The sequence below is a fragment of the Argopecten irradians genome, chromosome 1 (genome assembly GCF_041381155.1).
Source record: "Argopecten irradians isolate NY chromosome 1, Ai_NY, whole genome shotgun sequence".
Lineage (NCBI taxonomy): Eukaryota > Metazoa > Mollusca > Bivalvia > Pectinida > Pectinidae > Argopecten > Argopecten irradians.
The window spans coordinates 44,777,938-44,800,785 of record NC_091134.1 but is presented as its reverse complement, the minus strand read 5'-3'; the positions used below and the strand labels follow the sequence as shown (position 1 = coordinate 44,800,785).

At 34.9% G+C, this 22,848-nt stretch overlaps 1 protein-coding gene and 1 long non-coding RNA gene across 4 annotated transcripts; one reads left to right on the top strand and one right to left on the bottom strand.

Moving 5' to 3' along the window:
• Positions 1 to 83: 83 nt before the first annotated feature.
• Positions 84 to 6,685, bottom strand: LOC138329533 (uncharacterized). Its single transcript, XR_011209464.1, has 3 exons — positions 6,605 to 6,685; positions 1,857 to 1,969; positions 84 to 345 (listed from the first exon to the last, which is right to left on the bottom strand). It is a non-coding gene; the product is annotated as an uncharacterized lncRNA (long non-coding RNA).
• LOC138329521 (decorin-like) lies at positions 6,262 to 20,950 on the top strand. 3 transcript variants are annotated; one of them, XM_069276587.1, is made up of 3 exons: positions 6,262 to 6,399; positions 13,527 to 13,799; positions 20,129 to 20,950. In XM_069276587.1, the coding sequence occupies exons 1-3, from the start codon at positions 6,354 to 6,356 to the stop codon at positions 20,278 to 20,280; spliced, it is 471 nt and encodes a 156-aa protein (XP_069132688.1). In that variant the 5' UTR covers positions 6,262 to 6,353; the 3' UTR covers positions 20,281 to 20,950. The 3 variants fall into 3 exon arrangements, with proteins under 3 accessions (XP_069132688.1, XP_069132667.1, XP_069132678.1); XM_069276566.1 differs by lacking the exon at positions 20,129 to 20,950 and having other exon boundaries at positions 6,267 to 6,399; positions 13,527 to 17,906; XM_069276577.1 differs by lacking the exons at positions 6,262 to 6,399; positions 20,129 to 20,950 and adding an exon at positions 12,783 to 12,913 and having other exon boundaries at positions 13,527 to 17,906.
• The last annotated feature ends 1,898 nt before the right edge of the window (positions 20,951 to 22,848 follow it).

Here is a 22,848-nt window from a genome sequence, read left to right as displayed (position 1 = left end):
TAAACAACACAGTAAATCACGTCAGTTGTTTGGTGCCGATTAAACAATAACAATCATTTAGTAAACACAGTAATCACTCTGTTGTTTTGTGCCGATTAAACAACACAGTAAATCACATCAGTTGTTTGGTGCCGATTAAACATCATAGTAAATCACGTCAGTTGTTTAGTGCCGATTAAACAGCACAGTAAATCACGTCTGTTGTTTAGTGCCGATTGAACATCATAGTAAATCACATTAGTTATTTAGTGCCGATTAAACAACACAGTAAATCATGTCAGTTGTTTAGTGTCGATTAAACTATTTACGTGGACACCGTAGTATGGCCAAATAGTTATGTGTATCCTGTCAACACAAATGTAGGACATATACCTGGTAATTAGTACCTTATAACATCATAACGGGCATTTAGTTATCTGGCACAGACTGGACCATATTGATTAATGTAGTTATTTAACATTCGAGCGTGTAATATCAGTTGATTATCAATGTTATTCCTTCTTATTTTTACACTCGAATTTTATTCCGCGGGCCTTACGGCTATAAACATGTGATTTCTCAATTATTAAAAGTCAACATCACATCGATGACCACTCAGGGATATAAACATCATACATGTAATTGGCAAATGTTAAGTTGTATAAACATGTGTGAGCTGCGTCACTTGATAGTTATTATGTAAACATCATAGTGGACCATATCAGTTTTAAAACGCTCAAGTACTCTATTTTTTAAATGTCAGTAAGGTTTGTAAATCCTCTATTGTTAAAATCGAAACAATTTTATAATTGGACTTGTTATTATGTAGTCGATGAAGTCAATTCTTTTTTTATGACGTTCTTTATTTTCTAACAATTTATCTGGTTATATTTACTTCTTATATATCACAATTTGCATATCTGGGAAATATTTTTTTTTGTATTCAGTTCGTACTTCTCGGGAAGGTTTAATGGAATGTTGCCTAACAGGAAGAATTAATTGACAATGACAGTTTTGCATTGATATTTGAATGAAGTTCATACATCTTCGAAGATTTTACCAAATTATTTATATAGCTAATTTAAAGTAATTCAACTTAGTTTTGGAGTGTTTGTTTTCTTCGACGAAAATATAAATGATTGAACCTGGAAGTGCCTTATACCATGGAACACATTGATTGACATGTCTAAACAAGTCTTTGTTAGTTGATGTTTTGTTTGAAATTCAGAACATTCCACAAATAATTACGCGTCATCAAAATCTACCAAAATCAACAGATTATTACACAACCCTTACACTCTCATTTGTTTAGTATATGAAGGCGAATGTCCTATTTCTTAAGATAAATGGACAAAATACAGTGACATTCTTTCTACAGAAAAAAAATCTTGAGTTCATTAGGTACATACACACACCACCCTATAACAATTAGGTATGTCTGTTTAAAACATATGTGTACTATCTGTCGTCTGCTCTATATGAAGTTTGATCAAGGCTGAGTTATTTTCATTTTCCATATACAGAGTGGCCTACAGATATTCCGTCATATTATGTTCTAGAAAACATATAGCTGGTAACTGCATAACTTACCTGTTACAAATGTATAACATATAGAGGTAAATAATATCTAGAATGTGATTATAATCGGTCTGTAATCCTGTTTTACCCTCTGTTTATAGCAAATGTAACGTCACTGACACGTGTGTACGAGCCACAATAGACATTGTATACACAACGAAGATGTCCTCTCCTGCTCTGGTGATGTATTAAGACAATATTGAGTTACTAAAATGCTGTAATCCATTTATCAGCTAAAATGCTGTAATCCATTTATCAGCCCTAGTCTTTACATACAAACAGCATTATATTGTACATACCTGGACGTCAGAACGTATTTGCCGTAAAACATGCAAACTGGAAATAGGAAAACCCGCTCCGGGGGATTCCTGCATACCAAAACCAGCTACCGAGAGAATGCAGTCGTCTGCTTCTGTAACAGAAAAGATATCTTCTCCTGGATTATACACAATGCTTCGTTTATAATTAGCGATGACGTGTATTCAAAGAACAGTGATCAATTCTTGGTATCAGAATAAACACAGTGAGGTAGCGGATAGGCGCCACCCCTTTGTACATTCATCGAAATGCTGTTCATTGAAGGGATTTAAATACTACAAAATGCACCATTTAAGATAAATATGCGCTAGATACATAAATGCGGTGTTGAAACGTAGTTGATATTTTTAGCAATACATTATAAGCGAATCAAGGCACAATCAGTTAGTGCAATGTATGACTGCACAACCATAATAACGGTCCCCAAACCCCGAAATTTACTTCACATTAAAAAAACCGAATATGCATGCATGGATTATATTTCAACTTTTAAAATAAGCCTAGTAGACATTGATTTAATTTGGGTGAGTCACTATTCCCTATTCAAATGTAAAAGACATACTATATTAATTAATATATTTTATTATGTTGTTTTATTTGTTTTTGAAACATAATTATGCAGTATACTTGTGTAACCTACACCCAATGTGCATTCTACTACTGTTGGGTTACTACGACCTTTACTTTAAGGTCAAACGTAAAATGGCGAGATTTTACATCAATGTTATTTCGGCTCTTAGGGGATAGGGGTCGCGGTGGCCGAGTGGTTAAGATGTCCCGACATATTACCACAAGCCATCCACCTCTGGGATGCGGGTTCGAATCCCATGTGGGGCAGTTGCCAGGTATTGACCGCTGGCCGGTGGTTTTTCTCCGGGTACTCCGGCTTTCCTCCACCAACAAACCTGGCACGTCCTTACATGACCCTGGCTGTTAATAGGACGTAAAACTAAACAAACAAAACAAAACAAACAAACAAATCTTAGGGGATTTGTGAAAACTTCAGAGCACCCGAATCACTCCTAGACGGTTAGGAAATACCTAGTTTAATTAGGCACAAAATGAGGGAATCAGATAGTGGAAAACATCATTTGTTGTTGTTATCAGTTGATCATTTCGTATAAATCCTATTCAATGGCCAAATTGGCAACGTGAAGTTAGCACCGTATTCGGGATTCGGTATTCGGGATTCGAATAACGAATCCAGTGCCAGCACCTTATTCGGGATTCAAAAATTAACTAATAAATAAGAATTTCAAGACATAAAAAACAGATCGAAACATAATTTCACAACCTCAAAAAAACCTGATACTTCGATAAATTGTTTTGATTTTGAATAACGAATCCGGTGCCAGCAGCGTAATCGGGATTCGGGATTCGGGATTCCAATAACGAATCCGGTGCCAGCACCTTATTCGGTATTCAGTAACATGTATATAGACCTAATTTATACACTTGAAAATCGTAAAACACCTCCTGACATCGTATTTTGGTATACAGTTTGAATAACGAATCCGGTGCCAGCACCGTATTCGGGATTCGGGATTCGGGATTCCAACAAGAAATCCGGTGCCAGCACCTTATTCGGGATTCAAAAATGAACAGATATAACAATTTCGACACATAAAAAACAGATCGAAACATAATTTCACAACCTCAAAAAAAAAAAAAAAAAAAAAAAAAACCGTAATACTTCGATAAATTGTTTTGAGTTTGAATAACGTTTGAATTCTACAGAGACTGTGTGAATTCCACCATGCAATCATAAGGCAAGCTTCCCATGACAGCATACTGCAGTAAAGGGAATGCAACATTTTATTGGTCAAAAGGAATATTGTTCAATAAATAGGAATTTTATGAATGGAAGTTTAAATTATAAATGAAATGGTTTAAGAGGTCACCACTAGATGTCATTGTAGGGCAAGTCCTACTCAGTTCTACACATCTAGGTAAACCGGATAGCATTAATACAAACGCTAGTCGCGTTGTATTAATAAATATCGAAATACGATGTACAGATGTGTTTTACGACTTTCAAGTGTTTAAATCATGTCTATATATGTGTTACTGAATACTGAATCCCGAATCCGGTGCTGACACCGGATTTCTTATTCGAATCCCGAATCCCGAATACGGTGCTGGCACCGGATTCGTTCTGAATACCGAAATACGATGTCAGGAGGTGTTTTACGATTTTCAAATTTTTAAATGATGTCTAAATACATTGTACTGAATGCCGAATTAGAAGTTGGCACCGGTTTCATTATTCGAATCCCGAATCCCGAATCCCGAATACGGTGCTGGCACCGGATTCGTTATTCAAACTGAATACTGAAATACGTAGTACAGATGTGTTTTACGGCTTTCAAGTGTTTAAGTCATGTCTATATACGTTTTACTGATTAACGAATAATGTACTGGCACCAGATTTCTTATTGGAATCCCGAATCCCGAATCCCGAATACGGTGCTGGCACCGGATTCGTTATTCAAACTGAATACCGAAATACGATGTCAGGAGGTGGTTTTTTTTACGATTTTCAAGTTTTTGAATGATGTCTATATACGTTGTACTGAATGCCGAATTAGACGTTGGCACCGGTTTCATTATTCGAATCCCGAATCCCGAGACCCGAATACGGTGCTGGCACTGGATTCGTTATTAAAACTGAGTACTGAAATACAATGTTCGGATGTGTTTTACGGCTTTCGAGTTTTTTTGAGGCTGTGAAATTATGTTTCGATCTGTTTATTATGTCCTGAAATTCTTATTTATTAGTTATTAGTTATTGGAATCCCGAATCCCGAATCCCGAATACGGTGCTGGCACCGGATTCGTTATTCAAACTCAAAACAATTGATCAAAGTATTAATTTTTTTTGAGGTTGTGAAATTATGTTTCGATCTGTTTATTATGTCCTGAAATTCTTATTTATTAGTTAATTTTTGAATCCCGAATAAGGTGCTGGCACCGGATTCGTTATTGAAATCCCGAATCCCGAATCCCGAATACGGTGCTGGCACCGGATTCGTTATTGGAATCCCGAATCCCGAAACCCGAATACGGTGCTGGCACCGGATTCGTTATTCAAACTCAAAACAATTGATCGAAGTATTAAATTTTTTTGAGGTTGTGAAATTATGTTTCGATCTGTTTATCATGTCCTGAAATTCTTATTTATTAGTTAATTTTTGAATCCCGAATATGGTGCTGGCACCGGATTCGTTATTCGAATCCCGAATCCCGAATACGGTGCTAACTTCACGTTGCCGTGTAAATTAGTGTTTGGTGATTTCATTGTATGTAGTGTATAACTGAATGTTGTTGACAAAACAGATGTCAAGCAAATCATATTATCATACTACCTAAAGCTGTGGCGTAATTGTAATTCCTGTAGAAGTGACCTCATGATTTTTACTGGAAACGTTCTCATATGTGAATAAATCAGATCGTTTATAGCTTTGTATTATTTAAAAGGAGCATGGTATGTAACAATTGTTAGTGAATATGATTTCTCATTCGGTTGAATAAGTCGTTAGATACGGTTAGTGAACGATAGATTGTAGAAACTTTTCACTCTAATAAAGACCGCAATAACAATGGTACAATGACTAGTATATACTGAACTTGTAAAGAGTGTAAAACTGAAGCTATACTTAAGGCGTGTTTAACATAATTAAAAGATATTAAAGCATTGAACGTCTTTCAGTTGGCATTCATAGCCAATATGAATGCAAACTGGACAGAGGCCAATTCCACGAAGCGCGTTACAATGCTTATATTTACATTTGGTTACAATTTTATGATGAAATCCCAAGGCATTTTGCATCTATAATGAGTTAATCATTCGTTATCGTCATGGATGGAACAGCCATTTGAACAGCCGTCTTCCGTGATCGCTGGCACGACAATTGTGACGTCACAATGACAATGACGTCATAATAAGCGCTTGAAGTTCATTGTCTATATGACTGCCAACTGCGCTTGGTAAGGTTACATAGTGGGACTGCAGTGAAAATGTAAATATTAGGAAGTAATTAGTGTGATCTAGTGGATGATAGTCGGGACTTTTAGAATGGAAATCTAGAACACACCATTCAATAACACCGCATTGTATATCCGTCTATGATTATTTCAAATCGGTTTGTACAATATTACTACTGGTTTATGGCATTATTTCACTCTTATTTATTTTCATAAAATGATAGATGTCGATCGTAGATGTCAATATTTCTATCACTAATACTTACCAAATGATGAACTAAAAGGCCATTATTAGATATTTGATACCACACTTAGCAAACTTAAATGCATTGACTCATTTACTCATTTGCAATCATGTTACACCTAACTATACCGGTACCGTTGTATACCACGGTCAATTAAACAGACAGCTAGGCTAGGTCATTACGTTTATTGAACACCAGTAAGACGGATTTAAAACAGGGAGTGACAATGTAAAGAAGCGGTTTGTCAACATGGCGCTGAATGTAATTATTTATATTCATTTGTTAGGATTGACAGGTAAGTCATTTACATTGTATTCAATTATGAGAGTAGATTTATATAATCATTATGAAATCTAAAAAAAAAAATATGATAAAGTAAATTGTTCCTCACGCAAAACGATATAAATCGCTTGTTCACCCCAAAAAATAATTCCTTGCCGAATATCATACTCCATGTACATGTATAAGTTAACCATCGCGACTTCGACTCGGGAACAAACCTTATATCTTGTTGTCCAAATGTTGATCATACTAACGGGACATCGCGGCAAAACATCCCAACTGACCATGGACATACATTTTGTTCCTTTTTCCGATATACTAGTCGTTGATCAGGCTTTATCATACATAGTTAGTTTTACCGGGAAGGGGGAAACAAAAAATATTTACAAGAAGTAGCCTCAACATATGTAAATTAACGTAAAGGAGAAAAACTAAATGTTTACAACAAACATTTGGACAGATGAGATTATTTAATGTGTTGCAACTGAAGCTTTTTTGTTTGAATACACTTACTTGAATATTTTTTCCTATCGAGGATGAAGTTTAAATTTGACTAAAAAATTACCTCTTAATCCCGTCTTATTCTAGAGTTATCTCCCTTGCACGTCGATTGTGACATCATTACTTTATGAGCAAAACTAATGTCGTTTTCTCTCAAGTAAATGACATTACACTCATAAAAAATGAAGAAACATTCAGCACCTAGATCTAATAGCAAGTGCAGTTACTTTAGAATTTGAATACAGAATCGACTAACGGTATTGTATTTCCTACCAGTCACAGGTGTCAATGAATGTTGTGTCGTGAGGTTTATTGGAGACGCGACTAATGTAACGTGCCGGGGATGTGGACTTGACGCTGTCCCACAGGATTTACCTGTCAACGTCACATAACTGGATCTAAGCATCAATGACGTCACCATATTGCAAGCAAAATCATTTATTTATATGCCGAATCTACAGTCGCTGAAACTGGACTCAAACGGCATGAAAAACATTTCATTGGGATCATTTGACGGTCTCGCTAGCCTTCGTTATCTCAGCCTTAGTCATAATAGACTTGATAGTTTGTTAAACGTGAAAGCATTCAAACCTCGAAGTCTTGTGACTGCATCAGAATTATTTCCATATTGATAAAACCTATCCGGCCAAGACTCTGTCCTATATCACTAACATTGAAACAATTGATATTGATATTTTTCAGCATTTCGATTTTGGCCGTCCTTTTCTGCGCTTGCGTAAATTGGCGTCTTCAAACTTGCACGGTATAGAGAGATGTTCCATGCGTAATTCATCCTTCATGGGATTAAGCAAATCAGAAATAAAAAATCTCACTATAGAATAAAAAATTAGCTATATAGAGGAGTACGCATTTTCCCCATTAAGAAACCTTACCGTACTGAACATAGATTCCAAAATGACTTTAGGCGTCCGCGAAGTTTTCCAAGCTTTATATTGGTTACAGAATCGAACTATGGAACCGAAAAGGTCTACTTACAATTACCGGAAGTATGAAAGTCCGGTTAATCTTTTGGAAGCTGACATAATTTTTCTTAAGTCAATCTGTGTCAGGCGGCATTATCTAGTTAGAAATTCATTGAAGTATGTTCGCTTGAGTACAGCTTTAATGTAGGTTAGCATAAAAAGTATAGAGGTTTTAGATGTTTCAAGTTCCAAGTTCACATATTTTGGTGGACTGTCTCTGCTACTGCCACTATTTCCAAGTCTTTACTCTCAAAAATGATATCCCTAGTCGTTCAAAACGGTCGTTGTTTAACTAACAATCAAACCTATCTTACTTTATCTTACTTAGTTGTTACAGTTTATTAATATGAGTCATAATAACATACGTATCTATAATGAAAACTTACATGCTGCATCTAACAATTCTCTAAAAGTTCTTGACATCAGTCATCAGCGTAAAGATTAATACAAAATAACTATCCATGGCAATGAACTCGTTGGTCTAGAAGAACTATATGTGTCCGGTATGAATTGTACCCACGTCAGATTTATTGAAATGACCCCTATGGAAAAGTTATCCAAACTTGATGCCAGGCAATTTAATTTAAGAAGCGATTTCCTCTTACTGAACTCAACTTCGGTATTCAGAGGACTCTCAAATCTTATATATTTGGACTTGTCAGACATCCACCTCAACCATTGGAGTTCATTATTGTTTAATGACCAGAGACAATCCTTGAATGTTTTACTCATCTCACAGAATGAGATAAACGTGTAAGATATCAGTAATAGCGCCCTTACAACGCTAACGCTATCGGACTATGAACTCTTAGAGAAGTTAAAACAAAGATCGCCAAAAATACTTGTCAATCTTCACGGTAACCCACTAGTGTGTAACTGTGATGATTTGGAATTTCGCTGGATGGTAAGGACCACATTACTTATGGACAAAGATATTCTCCCATACTTCACAGGGATATCCCGTGGTTGCTAGGGAAAGATATCTCTATCTTACCCAGGGGGTGTAAGACAGCTCACACGCGCTAGACAATGACGTGACGTCATCAATACATGCGGCGTAACTGCGCCGCGCATTGTAGATGACGTCATCAATGTTGACGCATAACGACGTTCCTGCGATAAAATCTTTCACGAGGGTTGAGATATCCCTGTCCACTTCACAGACCCATTTAAGATTCTATTAATCTACGATGTGTCACATCGTTAGGTGACTCAATCACGATCAAACGTCTACAAGATAACATTGATAAACTACGAATCTGGTGTCGACAGTCATTTGAGGGTGAATTGCACACCATGCCTTCATATCGTATTCGGACAAGGATCGAAATTGGTTACGAAAACACTTTGTGTCGTATTTAGAGGAAGAGGGAATCTCATTCATGTGTGCGGACAAAGATTTTAAACCCGGAAAGGATATTGCTTCAAACATCCTGGACACGATAGATCTTCGTTATAAATTTGTGTTCGTGGTAAGCTATGGATTTCTGAACAGTGAATGGCCAAAGTATGCTATTCAAGTTGCAAGTGGTAATTCCTTTAGAAAAGGAAGAGAGACAATGAACATTGTCATCCTTTAAGATGATATTTAATTATCAGAGCTTCCAATACTACTGCGGGAAAAAATTGGAGAACGTTAAATGTTTACGGTAGCAATTTGATAAGTCAACATGCCAGGGTGAAGATGGTGAGAACGTTTCAATAAAAACTAAAAGGGAAAAAATAAAGAATTAAAGAAATTGAAGAAATTATCAAAATATATTCTAAATGGAATCCCCGAACTCCAACCAGTTATTGAAACAAAAGTGTAAATTTAAGAAATGAACGTGGATCTGGCAATGGCAACGTATGGCACATTGTTAATGCCACTAATGTTACCTTAAATTGTGGTGTTATATACAGAAATGGCCCAAGCTGCTTCATCTTACTTTGTAACAGATAGTTTCTGTACAGTATTATCCTAGCAATGGTACCCAATGTAGTTAATACAACTAGTGCTACCTCAATAATTATTTGTAAATACCTTTGACTTTCAAAATATATATTTTTCAAAAGTATAATTTTATAGTAAATGTTATATTGTTTATGTATATTTTTATCAATGTTTGTACATATGTAATATATTTCATTTGGATATAGATATGAGTAAAATGCCATGTCAGCTTATCAATTAATTAATAATATATATCCATATGTATTGTTCTGATTGGCATATATATAATTCTGATCAAAAGGGGGATTATCTCCTGAATGTTTGTGGATCTACTAAAGATGTCAATTATTCTAGATATCAACGGAAATCATAAGATATATTTATACATAACTTAACTTAATTAGCCATCTTTGATAAGGTTCCGTAAATTTGAGACCGTCCCTTATCTAACATAACTAGATTAATGTCTTTGCAATTAACATGTCTATCCATAAATGAAGATCAAATCTTTCTGTATTTTATCATAATTAAGAGATTCGGTGATGATATCATAATAAAGATGTTACGTCATTACCTTAAATTCTCATCGGTATTACTTTAATCATTTAGATATGTTAAGAAATTTTTGTCTTTGTAAAGTTTCTATAATTTGTAGTTCGGTAATTTATTTGATTACATATAATTAAGATTTTACTGTTGAGAAACCCTCATTGATGACTCGGATGTAAGAAGATGATAAATTGCAACAAATCGCTGCATTAACTCGCCGGAAATTAAGTTGTCTACGAGTTGATTAATATTTATTTTTTCAAATACAAAAATGTTTTTGCAATTAATTCCCAAATTTTCACAACATCGAAATATTAAGGATTATATTATCATAAAGACAATAATAACAAAATTAGTATGAATTTAGCTATTAAAGTTAAAATACATATTTCAAATATATATCTTTAATCATAAAAAGAGCGGATAATCTCCCTTGGACTGCTTGTACATTATAATTACATTCATAAGCAAGTATGTATATAATTACAGAAACACTTTCACGAAAGCAGGGTTAAAGAATGGTAGTTTTATGATAAGGCAGATGACTCATGGTGATCATGTAGATGGGCGATTCAATTTCTTCAAGTTCTAATATTAACTGATTGTATCTATTTTGTTTTGTGAGAGAATTGATCTGCAAGTTCACAAAAAATGTCTAAAAAAAGATTGATAATGATTGTTGAAAATAATAGGTATCGTGTATCTTTAAAATGCATATTCATTGTAATGAAACATTTTCTGTACAGTGCGTTAACTTATGGTAGGGTTCATTTTAAAATAGTGTTCTTTTCCTTGAATAGGAAACAAACAGAAAATGACCTACTTGAAAAATTAAAAGTGGTTGAATTTTTCGACATTTTGATAAACGAGGCATAAACAACATTGTTACTTGATATGACCATTAAATGAAGTATTTGGGATAGGCTAAAGATTAGGTAACGTCAGCTTACAGGTGATTGTAGCACGTCCACAATATGATATCATGGTTACCAATACCATGACGTTGTAACAACAACGCCATGATGCAACGACAGGAACACAATGGCGAAGAAAATCAAGGCACATCACAATTTGTTTTCTTTATGTCTCGCAAGCCTGGGTTTTGATTATAGATGCATTCGCCTTTTGAGTTTGCAAATGTGCTTGTAAATTATCTTGTTTAATAACATTGTACTCTTCACTGCCACTAAACACTATGTTATAACGCATATTAATGTTCCTTCGTGTCTTTGTTATAGTTTCAAATTATTTAAGAATTCACCTTTTCGCGATCAAATATAAACACAATTTTTCGTGAAACATTTAAATTCGCGTTTGAGCTCTTTCGCAAAATTATGCGAATATTTGTATATCGCAAAAATAAAGTATTTTACAGTATATAGCATAACTAATGTCATTTCTGTGTTATCAAAACCATAGACGTAATGAAGTAATAACACATTTCATGATGGTAGTCAGCCTGTCTATATGACGTCACTTCTAGTCCTATTTAAAACAAAATATGTCATTGCTTTTCACGTGAAGCTTTTCTTCCAGCTGTTATACATACTATTAAGAGTAGGACACACACATTGATTGTCTTTAGAATAAAAAACATAAAAAAAAAGCAAAATGATAATAATACTAACCCGTTAATATATGAACTAAATACAACTTTCAATTTATTGTGTATTTTTTTTCAAGATAAATATTTATTCAAACTTTCATAATAGTTCGATTATTTTTTCTATTTTCCTAATAATGAATGCAATATTGGGAAAAGACGTTTTAATGTGTTTTAAGAGAATAATAAAATTCAATGTAGCATTTTTATATATGTAACAGGAATAGTTTTAGTGGAAATTTATGTACATGTATGCAATAAGCTCGACTCGTTATTCTTTTCGTACATACTTTATGATTGACTGCTCATATTTCGTTGAAATTAAAAATATCAAAACCCATCCTTTTCTTTTATCATTTATAAATTAATCCCAATGCCATTGATTAACTGAAGTTCTACCTTAGATGTGTTTATCATTGACTTTAAGAAAACAATATTGGCGGGGTCCAAACGATGATAGTCGAGACTTGTACAGCGGAAATTCTGAAACACACGCAACCATAAACACCGTATCAGACCATGTAGTATACATATGTCGGAGAATACACTGGCTAATGGTTATAATTAAATTGCTTCCTTCTTGGTGACATATTTTCATCCAATCAACTTTTTTTCTGGCGACCTCGCGTTTAAAGATATAAATTACACATGTCAAAGGTTCAGCATGAACTTTTTTATAATAAAAATACCACAATCATTTATTTAGGAATGGTTTAAAATATCATAAGAGTCCACATTGCCGGAAATTTAAATAATTCCACATAAAAGGTGGTACTGCTTCAATGGGACAGGGGGCGTTGTATTTTTCACTAACACTCTCTAAACTAGCTTGGGTATTACAGAAATAGAAAACCACTATACCGGGTCTAAAGCAAGGGAGTTACATAGTACAGATTCAGTTTGTCTGTCGACATGGCGCTTTGTGCAGTCTTGTTTGGTTATCTGTTGGGAATGATGGGTAAGATGTCTTTCATTATGACAGTGAATTCATGACATCATTGATACCTAACGTTGTAAAAGACCACAATTCTTCTTACATGGACAAACAAACCAAACATGGCACCAATCACTCCTCTGTCCACCTTGGAGTTTTTTTTCTAGTCGAATTTCTTACTCCATGCAAGGTACTCTGTGTTAAAATTAAACTCTGATATTTTGTTGTACTGTACTTCTGTAAATCATATTTGTTGGATATCCCAAATGACAAAGGGCTCACCTTCTTTTACCTACACGCTGATTGTTAACTAGATGTTGATATCAAATTGTGCTCAGTTGGTGAGGTAAATGTGTGTCCCAGCTATGGGGAAAACATAATGATGTAACCTCAACATCACATAAATAACAAGGACATGATCAGCTACAAAAGTGTGCTAGGAAACAAAGGAGGATTATTAATCGTATTTCTCGTTAGTACTCTTTATGTGTCACTAATGGGGAGAAAGTTTCAATGCTGTTGCCTATGAAAATGTTCCGTATTGTAATAATAGAATACACTCTAAGGGGAAGAGGATTTATATTTGAATATGAAAGTATCTTTTTCTATTGACTTACGGTATTGTATTTCCTATCAGTTACAGGTGTATATGGGTGCTGTGATCTGAGGTTTGATGGAGATGTGACTGGTGCAAAGTGTCGGGAATGTGGACTTGACGCTGTGCCACAGGATTTACCTGCCAACGTCATTAAGCTGGATCTAAGCAACAATAAGATCGCTTTACTACAGACTAAATCATTCACAAGTATGCCGAATATACAGTCGCTAAAACTGGATTCAAACGGCATGAAGAACATTTCTGTCGGGGCATTTGACGGTCTTGTAAACCTTCAGTATCTCAGCCTGAGAGGTAATAGACTTGATAGTTCCCTTGGCGTGACGGTGTTCAAACCTATCGTAAATCTTCGAGACTTGCTATTACATCATAATAAGTTCCATATTAATAAAACCTATCCAGCCAAGGCGCTGTCTTATATAACTAACCTAGAAAGAATAGACATTGACAATTTTTAAAATTTCCATATTGGACGTCCTTTTCTGCAATTGAAGAGGTTGGTGTCTTTACATTTGCACGGTACTGATATATGTTCCTTTCATAATACATCTTTCGTCTTATTTGGCAGTTTGTCTATAAGAACTCTGACCATTTACTCCGGTATCAAACATTTAAGAACCTTACCGAGGTTAACATTGACTCCCATATGACGTTAGATATTCGTGAAGTCTTCCAAGCCTTATATGGATTACGGGACAGAACAATGGAACAAATAATGGCTAATAACATTTTTTTAGAACAGAGACCCCCGTGACGTTAACATCAACTGATATCATGTTTCTAAAGACAATTTGTGTCAAACGTCTTTATCTTATCAGGAATTCTTTGATGTTTATCCCTTTCCGGGCAATTGTATCGTGGACAAACAGAAATTGTATAGAAATTTTAGATTTGTCAGAAAATAAGTTTGAAGGTTTTACTAGGATATTTTTATCATTGCCTTTACATGGACCTACGCGTTTTTCGCTCACAAATAACATACCTAGTCGATCAAAACGATCGGTGTTCTTCAACGAGGCGTCGTCAGAAAAGGTATATTTTCTTCCTCCTAAACTTGCGTTTCTAAATATAAGTCACAATAGCATACGTATCAATGATTACAACTTTTACTTTCACTTTTCATCTAATAATTCTCTCAGGTCTTTCGATATCAGTTATCAGAGAAAAGATATGTTTATGTCTATTATTCATGGTAAAGATATCTCTCATTTAGAAGAATTGTTTGTGTCGGGTATGAATTGTACCCACGTTAGATGTATTGAAACAGCCCCGATGACAAAGCTATCAAAACTTGAAGCAAGGCAGTGCAATTTAAGAAACGATTTCCTTTTACTGAACTCAACTTCGTTATTCAGGGGACTTACAAACCTTATATATTTGGACTTGTCTGCTAACTACCTCAGCCAATGGAGTCCAATATTGTTTAATGACCAGAAACAATCCTTGAATGTTTTACTCATCTCACAGAATGAGATAGACGTGTTCCCAACAGAAGCTCTGAATGTACTTGAACAGCTAGAATATCTAGATATCAGTAATAACGCGCTGACAACGCTGACACTATCGGACTATGAACTCTTAGAGAAGTTAAAACAAAGATCGCCCAAATTACTTGTCAATCTCCACGGTAACCGATTAGTGTGTAGCTGTGATGATTTGGAATTTCTTCTCTGGATGTTAAGCACCACAGTACTAATGGACAAAGATAATCTACGATGTGTCACATCGTTAGGTGACTCAATCACGATTAAACATCTACAAGAAAACTTTGATCAATTCGAAATCGAGTGTGCCTCCATCAGCTGGCTCATTGTCTCCATAGTACTGCTCGTGGTGATGTTCCTGTTTCTTACCGTGTCGTTTGTATCCTGGAAATACAGCGCTAAAGTACGAATCTGGTGTCGGCAACCATTGGAGGGTAACTTCACACACCATGCCTTTATATCTTATTCAGGCAAGGACGAAACGTGGGTCCGAAAACATCTTGTGCCTTATTTAGAGCAAGACGAAATATCTTTCATGTGTGAGGACAAAGATTTCAAGCCCGGTAAGGATATTGCTTCCAACATCCTGACACGATAGATCTTTGTCATAAATCTGTGTTCGTGGTCAGTTATGAATTTCTGAACAGTGAATGGCCAAGGTTTGCTATGCAAGTTGCAAGTGGTTATTCCTTTAGAAAAGGAAGAGCGACAATGAACATTGTCATCCTTTTAGATGATATTCAATTATCAGAGCTTCCAAAACTACTCCGAAAAAACTGGGAGAACGTTAAATGTTTACGGTGGCCACGTGATGAGTCAACATGCCAGGGAGAAGATGGTGAAAACATCTCAATAGAAACTAAAAGGGAAAACGTTTTGAAGACATTATCAAAATATATTCAAAAAGGAAGCCATGAAATTCAACCATTGAAACAACACTGTAAATGCAAGAAGTGAACGAGGATCCGTCAATAGTAACGTATGACACATTGTTAATACGACTATTATAACGAGCCGCTGGTTGCTTCATCTTACTTTGTAATACAGAACAGTATTATCCTAGAAATGGTACCGAACATAGTTGATATCACTATTGTTATCAGTCTTTATAAGTCCTTGATGTTTTTGTACACCAGTGACGCAAATCTTCGGAATGCTTCACGATTGTACATATCGTGATTGCATTATGGAAATTATGTAGTGTTGAGCTGGTGGGTAAAATCGAGAAGCGTTCCGAAGAACAAATGACTATGGACTTGAATATGATATCAAAAGGAAATCACCCGTTATATCTATACATTACTTAAGTGATAGCGGAATTTCAGTATTGTCCTATGATATATGTTTTATCCTTGGCGGTCAAAGGTTGCTTAACAATTGTACTCGTGATATCTGTCAAAACTTAACTTGAGATATCAGTCGGACTGAGCATGATATTTACCAGTGGTCATCCCGTGTTTATAAGTTTAACTCGTCATTATCAAATAAATCTCGGAACGTAATTGGATGGCTTGATTATCATTGCAGGAAATGAGTTCTATGCTATGGTATATATTTGTTTGTAGCCTATTTTTACCATTATGGCTATTTATTAATTTTGTATCATCAAATTTTTAATTGTGTTAATTTTTATATTGTATTAACAGTCAAATTGACTTTTATGGTAGAAATCTATCCTAATTATGAAAGACATGAAATTAGCCATCTTTGATAAGGTTCCGTAAAGTTGAGACAGCCATATTGCATTATATACTGTACTTTATCAGTAACGTCCCTTTACATTGCGCTGTGTAACGTTAACTTTACAGATTAATTATAATGGTTTATCTTTGTAAATATAATCATTTTATTATAATGTTATCAGCATAACTATGGAACAGACATGATGTAATTTTAAGACAATAGTCGTGTAATATTTGCCTTTTACTACGTGTTGTAAATATGAAATTATTTGATGTTGGTGTAACGAATTTATTAACCATAACTAGATTAATGTCTTTGAACATGTTTATCCAGAAATGTAGATATAATATTTCTGTATTTTATTATAATTAAGAGCATCGGTGATGATGTCATTATCAGGATGTGACGTCATTACCTTACATGCTCATCGGTATTACGTTAATTATTTGGATATTTCAAATTCAGAAATTATTGTCTTTTTAAAGTTGCTATAATTTGTAGTTGGATAATTTATTTGATTACATATGATTAAGATTTTACTTTTGTTAATTTTCCCATCGGCTACGTCTCACGCTAAGCGTAAGGTACTGTAAAAGCTCTATTTTCCCCAATTTTAAAAGTATTCCCCCAAAACGAAAAGTCGTATATTTATAGATATTGTATACATTTCAATATTTTAAAAATCACTTGTATACAAATTACTACAATGTAAATATGATTTATTGCTTTCGTTTTTATTTTGAATTACCAAATAAAACGTGATTGGAGGTCTTGGTGTTTATTACATCTGTACAGACCAACTGCAACCAGACACTACCAGAAAGAAATCACAATAATATAACGATCCGAGCCGAAGTTTGTTTCATCTTACTTTGTTACAAAAAAGTTTGTAATTTTGTGTTATCCTAGCAATGGTAGCCAACATCAAATCCTTTCTATGAAATGATGTTTTATGTCATAAATAAGTGTATCTGTTAATACGAAAATATCACAGAATTGATGCTAGACAAGCGTTATAACACCAGTTCCCAAGTAAATAATGTGATATTGTCGTTATCAAATGAATATATTATATTATGTAATTCAACGTAATCAATAAGTACGTACAACCGATGAAAGGCTGCCTTATATATTGGGGCCTAAAAAGGGTAATTATTAAAGGCCACCAGATAAAGGGTGCACATATTTATATTATCTATAACTAAGTAATAATAATATACAATTATAGCATTTTGATGAGGTCGATGCATGTATTTATTGACCAAAGACGTCCTCGGTCGATAATTTTTCTTTGGTCAATAAAAACATGCAGCGACCGAATTCAAAATGCTACAGTTGTTTTATTATATGAATTGGTTTTTCGTTACAAGCAATAAATGAAAAGACGTACAGCAACCTTGTGTATATATCTGCATTTGGATTTAAGGACATATTACCAGAAATTGAATGAGTAAATATCAAAATGATCATACAAATGATACGAGAATTAAGATACAGTTTTCCTGTTAATCCTGATTTACAGATACATGTACAGTAGAAGACGGCGAATGCATCATCATACTGCAGTGTTCGAAGTTCTCAATGTCCGATAAACGACGGGTATAGCTATATTACTGTCTAAATAAAAGCACCGCACTTACGTGTATCATAATTACATCTTTTTATTTGAAGCTCTGACGTTGGTTAGAATGTTTTATTTCTCATCAAGACTACCGGCAGAGAGGCAAACCCGTCTGTCTATCATTCGCTGTGTTTGACGAAAATGTGTTACCAACAAAATCGGCATCTTCGAAACGCTTAATTTATCAACGTTATAATGCATGTCGCATTCAAACGCTTAAATGACTTTGACGCTCTGATGCACATATTTTGTTGAAATTAAAGATACTTATCCCCAGTTTTTTTTTCTAATATAAACAATACCAATGCCATTGATAAAGTTCTACCTGAGACGTGTTGATCATTGACTTAAAGAAAGCAATATCGCTGGGGTCCAATTTATGATAGTCGAGACTTATAAATTGGGAGAATTCTGGAACACACGCAGCCATAAACACCGTATCCGACCATGTAGTATACAAATGTAGGAGAGTACACTGTCTAATGCTTATAATAAAATTGCTTCCTCCTGGAAAATACATTTTCATTCAATCATTTTTTTCTGGTGACGTGATGGTTTTAGCATGAATGTGTATTTCTCTTACAGCAAAGATACCGACATGATTAGATGGACTATGAATACATATAGTTAACATTGCCGGTAATTGATACCATTTCACAACAACCAACAGTACTGCCTCAATAGAACAGGACGTGTTGTATAACAGTAATTACTAACACTATCGAAACTAGCCAGGGTATTACGGAAATCGAAAATAGAATATACCAGGTCTAAAGCAGGAAGTTACACAGTGCAAATTTCGTTTGTCTGTCAACATGGCGCTTCATGCAATCTTGTTTGGTTATCTGTTGGGAATTATTGGTAAGCTTGTTGAATTCATGACACCATTGATACATTACTACTGTAAAAGAGAACCATTCTTCTTACACGACACAAATAGCTGTTCACCTTTGATATTTTTCTAGTCGACTATCTTTTTCTTAATGTTTCAAAATTGATTTTATTTCCCAGCAACTTATAGGGATGCCAGGATTCGGACTCTGGGTTCATCCCTCTGAAAATATATAGTCTCTCACAGGAGGTCTCTTTCACTTTTTATAGTGTATATATGTATATGCATTATAATAAGAAGTTACAATGAGCATTAAGAATATTAGGTTTGTCTTTTATTATGACAGTGAATTCATGACACCATCGATACATGACGGCTGTAAAAGAGAACAATTATTCTTTGGCGACAAAAATCTCTCATCTGTTCACCTTGGCTATTTTTCTAGTCGGAAATCTGACTTCATGCCGTGTAAACTATAGTAAATTTCAACTATTTTCATGTACTGTGCCTCTGTAAACCATAGTTGTAAAACATCCCAATACGTGTCATACCTGGTTGGACCGGTCTCCTTAATACTACTCTATTGACACTATACGATATATAGATATAATTACTACACAGTTAGACCGACAACAATAAATCAAAGAATTGCAAATAATAATATCGAAAGTAAAATGAATTGATCATTGAGTTACAGTACAATATTATTACACAATATTAAAATAATATAGCAAAATTTGGTAATCAAAAGTCTCGAATGATATAATAAATCGAATCCATATAAATGTTCTAATAAGCACTTTTCCTTGTGAAATTACTACCCTTTTTATATATTTTGTCGATGAGGATTAAGTCGCAATGTTGTTGCCAGTGAAACTGTTTTGTATTGTAATCGTTTTGTACATAATAATACTAACTAGGAAACACTCTAATGAGGAGAAGATTTCTATTTGACCATAAACGTACCTTTTCTATTGACTAACGGTATTGTATTTTCTAATAGTTACAGGTGTGTATGGATGTTTTGTCGTGAGGTTTGTTGGAGATGTGACTGGTGTAACGTATCGGGGATGTGGACTTGTTGCTGTGCCACAGGATTTACCTGTCAACGTCACAAAGCTCGATCTAAGCAACAATGACGTCACCACATTATAGACTAAATCATTCATTTATATGCCGAATCTACAGTCGCTGAAACTTGACTTAAACGACATGAAGAACATTTCTGTCGGGGCATTTGACGGTCTTGTAAACCTTCAGTATCCCAGCCTGAGAGGTAATAGACTTGATAGTTTCTTGGCGTGACGGTGTTCAAACCTCTCGTAAATCTCCGAATCTTACTTTTACATTGGAATAATTTCAATATTGATAAAACCTATCCGGCCAAGGCTCTGTCTTATATTACTAAACTTGAAAGAATAGAGAATGACATTTTACATAATATCCATTTTGGACGTCCTTTTCTGCATTTGAAAAGGTTGGTATCTTTCCATTTGCACGGTATTGATATATGTTCCATTCACAACACATCTTTCGTATTATTTGACAGTTTGTCTTTAAGAAGTCTAAGTATTTACTCTGATATCAGATATTTAGAGAAGGACGCAATTTCTCCATTTAAAAGCCTTACCGAGCCTATCATTGACTCCCATATGACGTTAGATATTCGCGAAGTCTTCCAAGCCTTATATGGTTTACGGAACAGAACAATGGAACAGACAATGGCTAATAACAATTTCCTCTTATCAAATTTTACTGCGGTATTCAAGGAACTCAATTATCTTTCATATTTGAACTTATCAGCTAATCACCTCAATCAATGGAGTTCATTTAAGGATTGATTGTCAATTTTGTTGCTTGCATTGACTGATGAAGAAAGTTAATCTCGTGCAAATGAAGTGAACTGCGAAGCAGTTCATGTAGCATTTGCACGAGATTAACTTTCTTCATCAGTCAATGCAAGCAACAAAATTGATAATCAATCCTTATATTTACGTTAACCAATTTAAATATCCCGCTTTTGAAAAAAGTCAAATTATATGTATTCGGTATAAGATTATTATACAATTTGCAACTTTGTACCAGTTATCGTACATGTATGTACAGCTACGGAACAGCCGCCAGTCAGTTCTTTTCGTCACCAAGGCAACATAAAATGTAGTTCCGAAAATAACTTCATTCTTTTCGCGTTGTTACAATTAAAAACGGCGATTTTGAAATATTGTTTTTATGTACAGGAATTAATGGCTTAAATTGTATCATAAAAACATGATCATGTAGCTTCAAATAAAAAAAAATACTGCGCAGTACTAGCAGTGCAGTCAACGTGTAATCCGGTTGCTCGATTTAGCAGGGGTCCGGTTTTGAAGAAAATGACGATTGTGGTGAAAATTCTGAATTGTTGGTATCTAAACATAATCAAATCTTTTAAAAATCAATTGCGATTGTTATGGAATGTACCTGAATGTTGTATTTCCGTCTGGTAATTGTTTGTAGCTGGCAGTTAAATGTTTATTAACTAAACCTGTTGTGAAATCCAACCCCTGTGTCTATGATATGCGATGCAGTCCAAGAACCATGCTTCAGGGGCTCAATAAAACGTGTTAAAATGTGGGATTTAGTCGCAGATCACTGGAAGACTTGTGTGTTATTCTTGAAATGTGATATTTTTTCTGTCAACTGGAGTTTTAGGTTTAAAATTCTGTATAAAGTAAGTAGAGAAACATTTATTTGAAATGTTGGTGGTTTCCAAAGACCCTCGAATGCCGTGGGTTTTGACACTCGCAGAATCGTTTCGTTAGGCTTATGTCACTGAAATCAGCCTGTTTGGTATTGGAGCGTATTTTTATGGAATCTATCGTTTCTAAGCTTACATGTATGTCACCGTTTCACATATAGATCTATATATTGTACACATTATCCTAACTATTTGCGTTCGATTATGCCTACTTCGATGAGTGATGAACATCGCTGCGCTCAGTAGCCTATGTTCAGCATTTTCCGGGGCTTCAGCCTAAGTCATCGTTTCTTCAAAATACGTGTAAAATATCTGTAATATCATATTACTAACAATTTCTAATATCACTTTATCAAACATTTCTGTCTGTGTTTCTAAATGTACAGCGATAGGCCACATCCCAGAAAGTTCATTCAAAACTGAAGCGGCGTAAAACTAGGTTAAAATGTAAACAATGTCAAAATGTATTCTCACGCCGGTCAGAGGTCAGCGCGTGACCAAGCATCTTCATTGGGAAATGAAGTGATCGGAGTTTACTAGTTTCATTGAGGCGGAGCGAAGTGAAAATGTAAATATTATTGTTTAATGACCAGAAACAATCCTTGAATGTTTTACTCATCTCACAGAATGAGATACACGTGTTCCCAACAGAAGCCCTAAATATACTTGAACAGCTAGAATACCTAGATATCAGTAATAACGCGCTTACAACGCTGACGCTATCGGACTATGAACTCTTAGAGAGGTTGAAACAAAGATCGCTAAACTACGAATCTGGTGCCGACAGCCATTGGAGAGCGACTTCACACACCATGCCTTCATATCGTATTCAGGCAAGGACGGAATTTGGTTCCGAAAACACCTTGTGCCTTATTTAGAGCAAGACGGAATCTCATTCATGTGTGCGGACAACGATTCAAACTCGGTAAGGATATTGCTTCAAATATCCTGGATACGATAGATCTTTGTTATGAATAAGTGTTCGT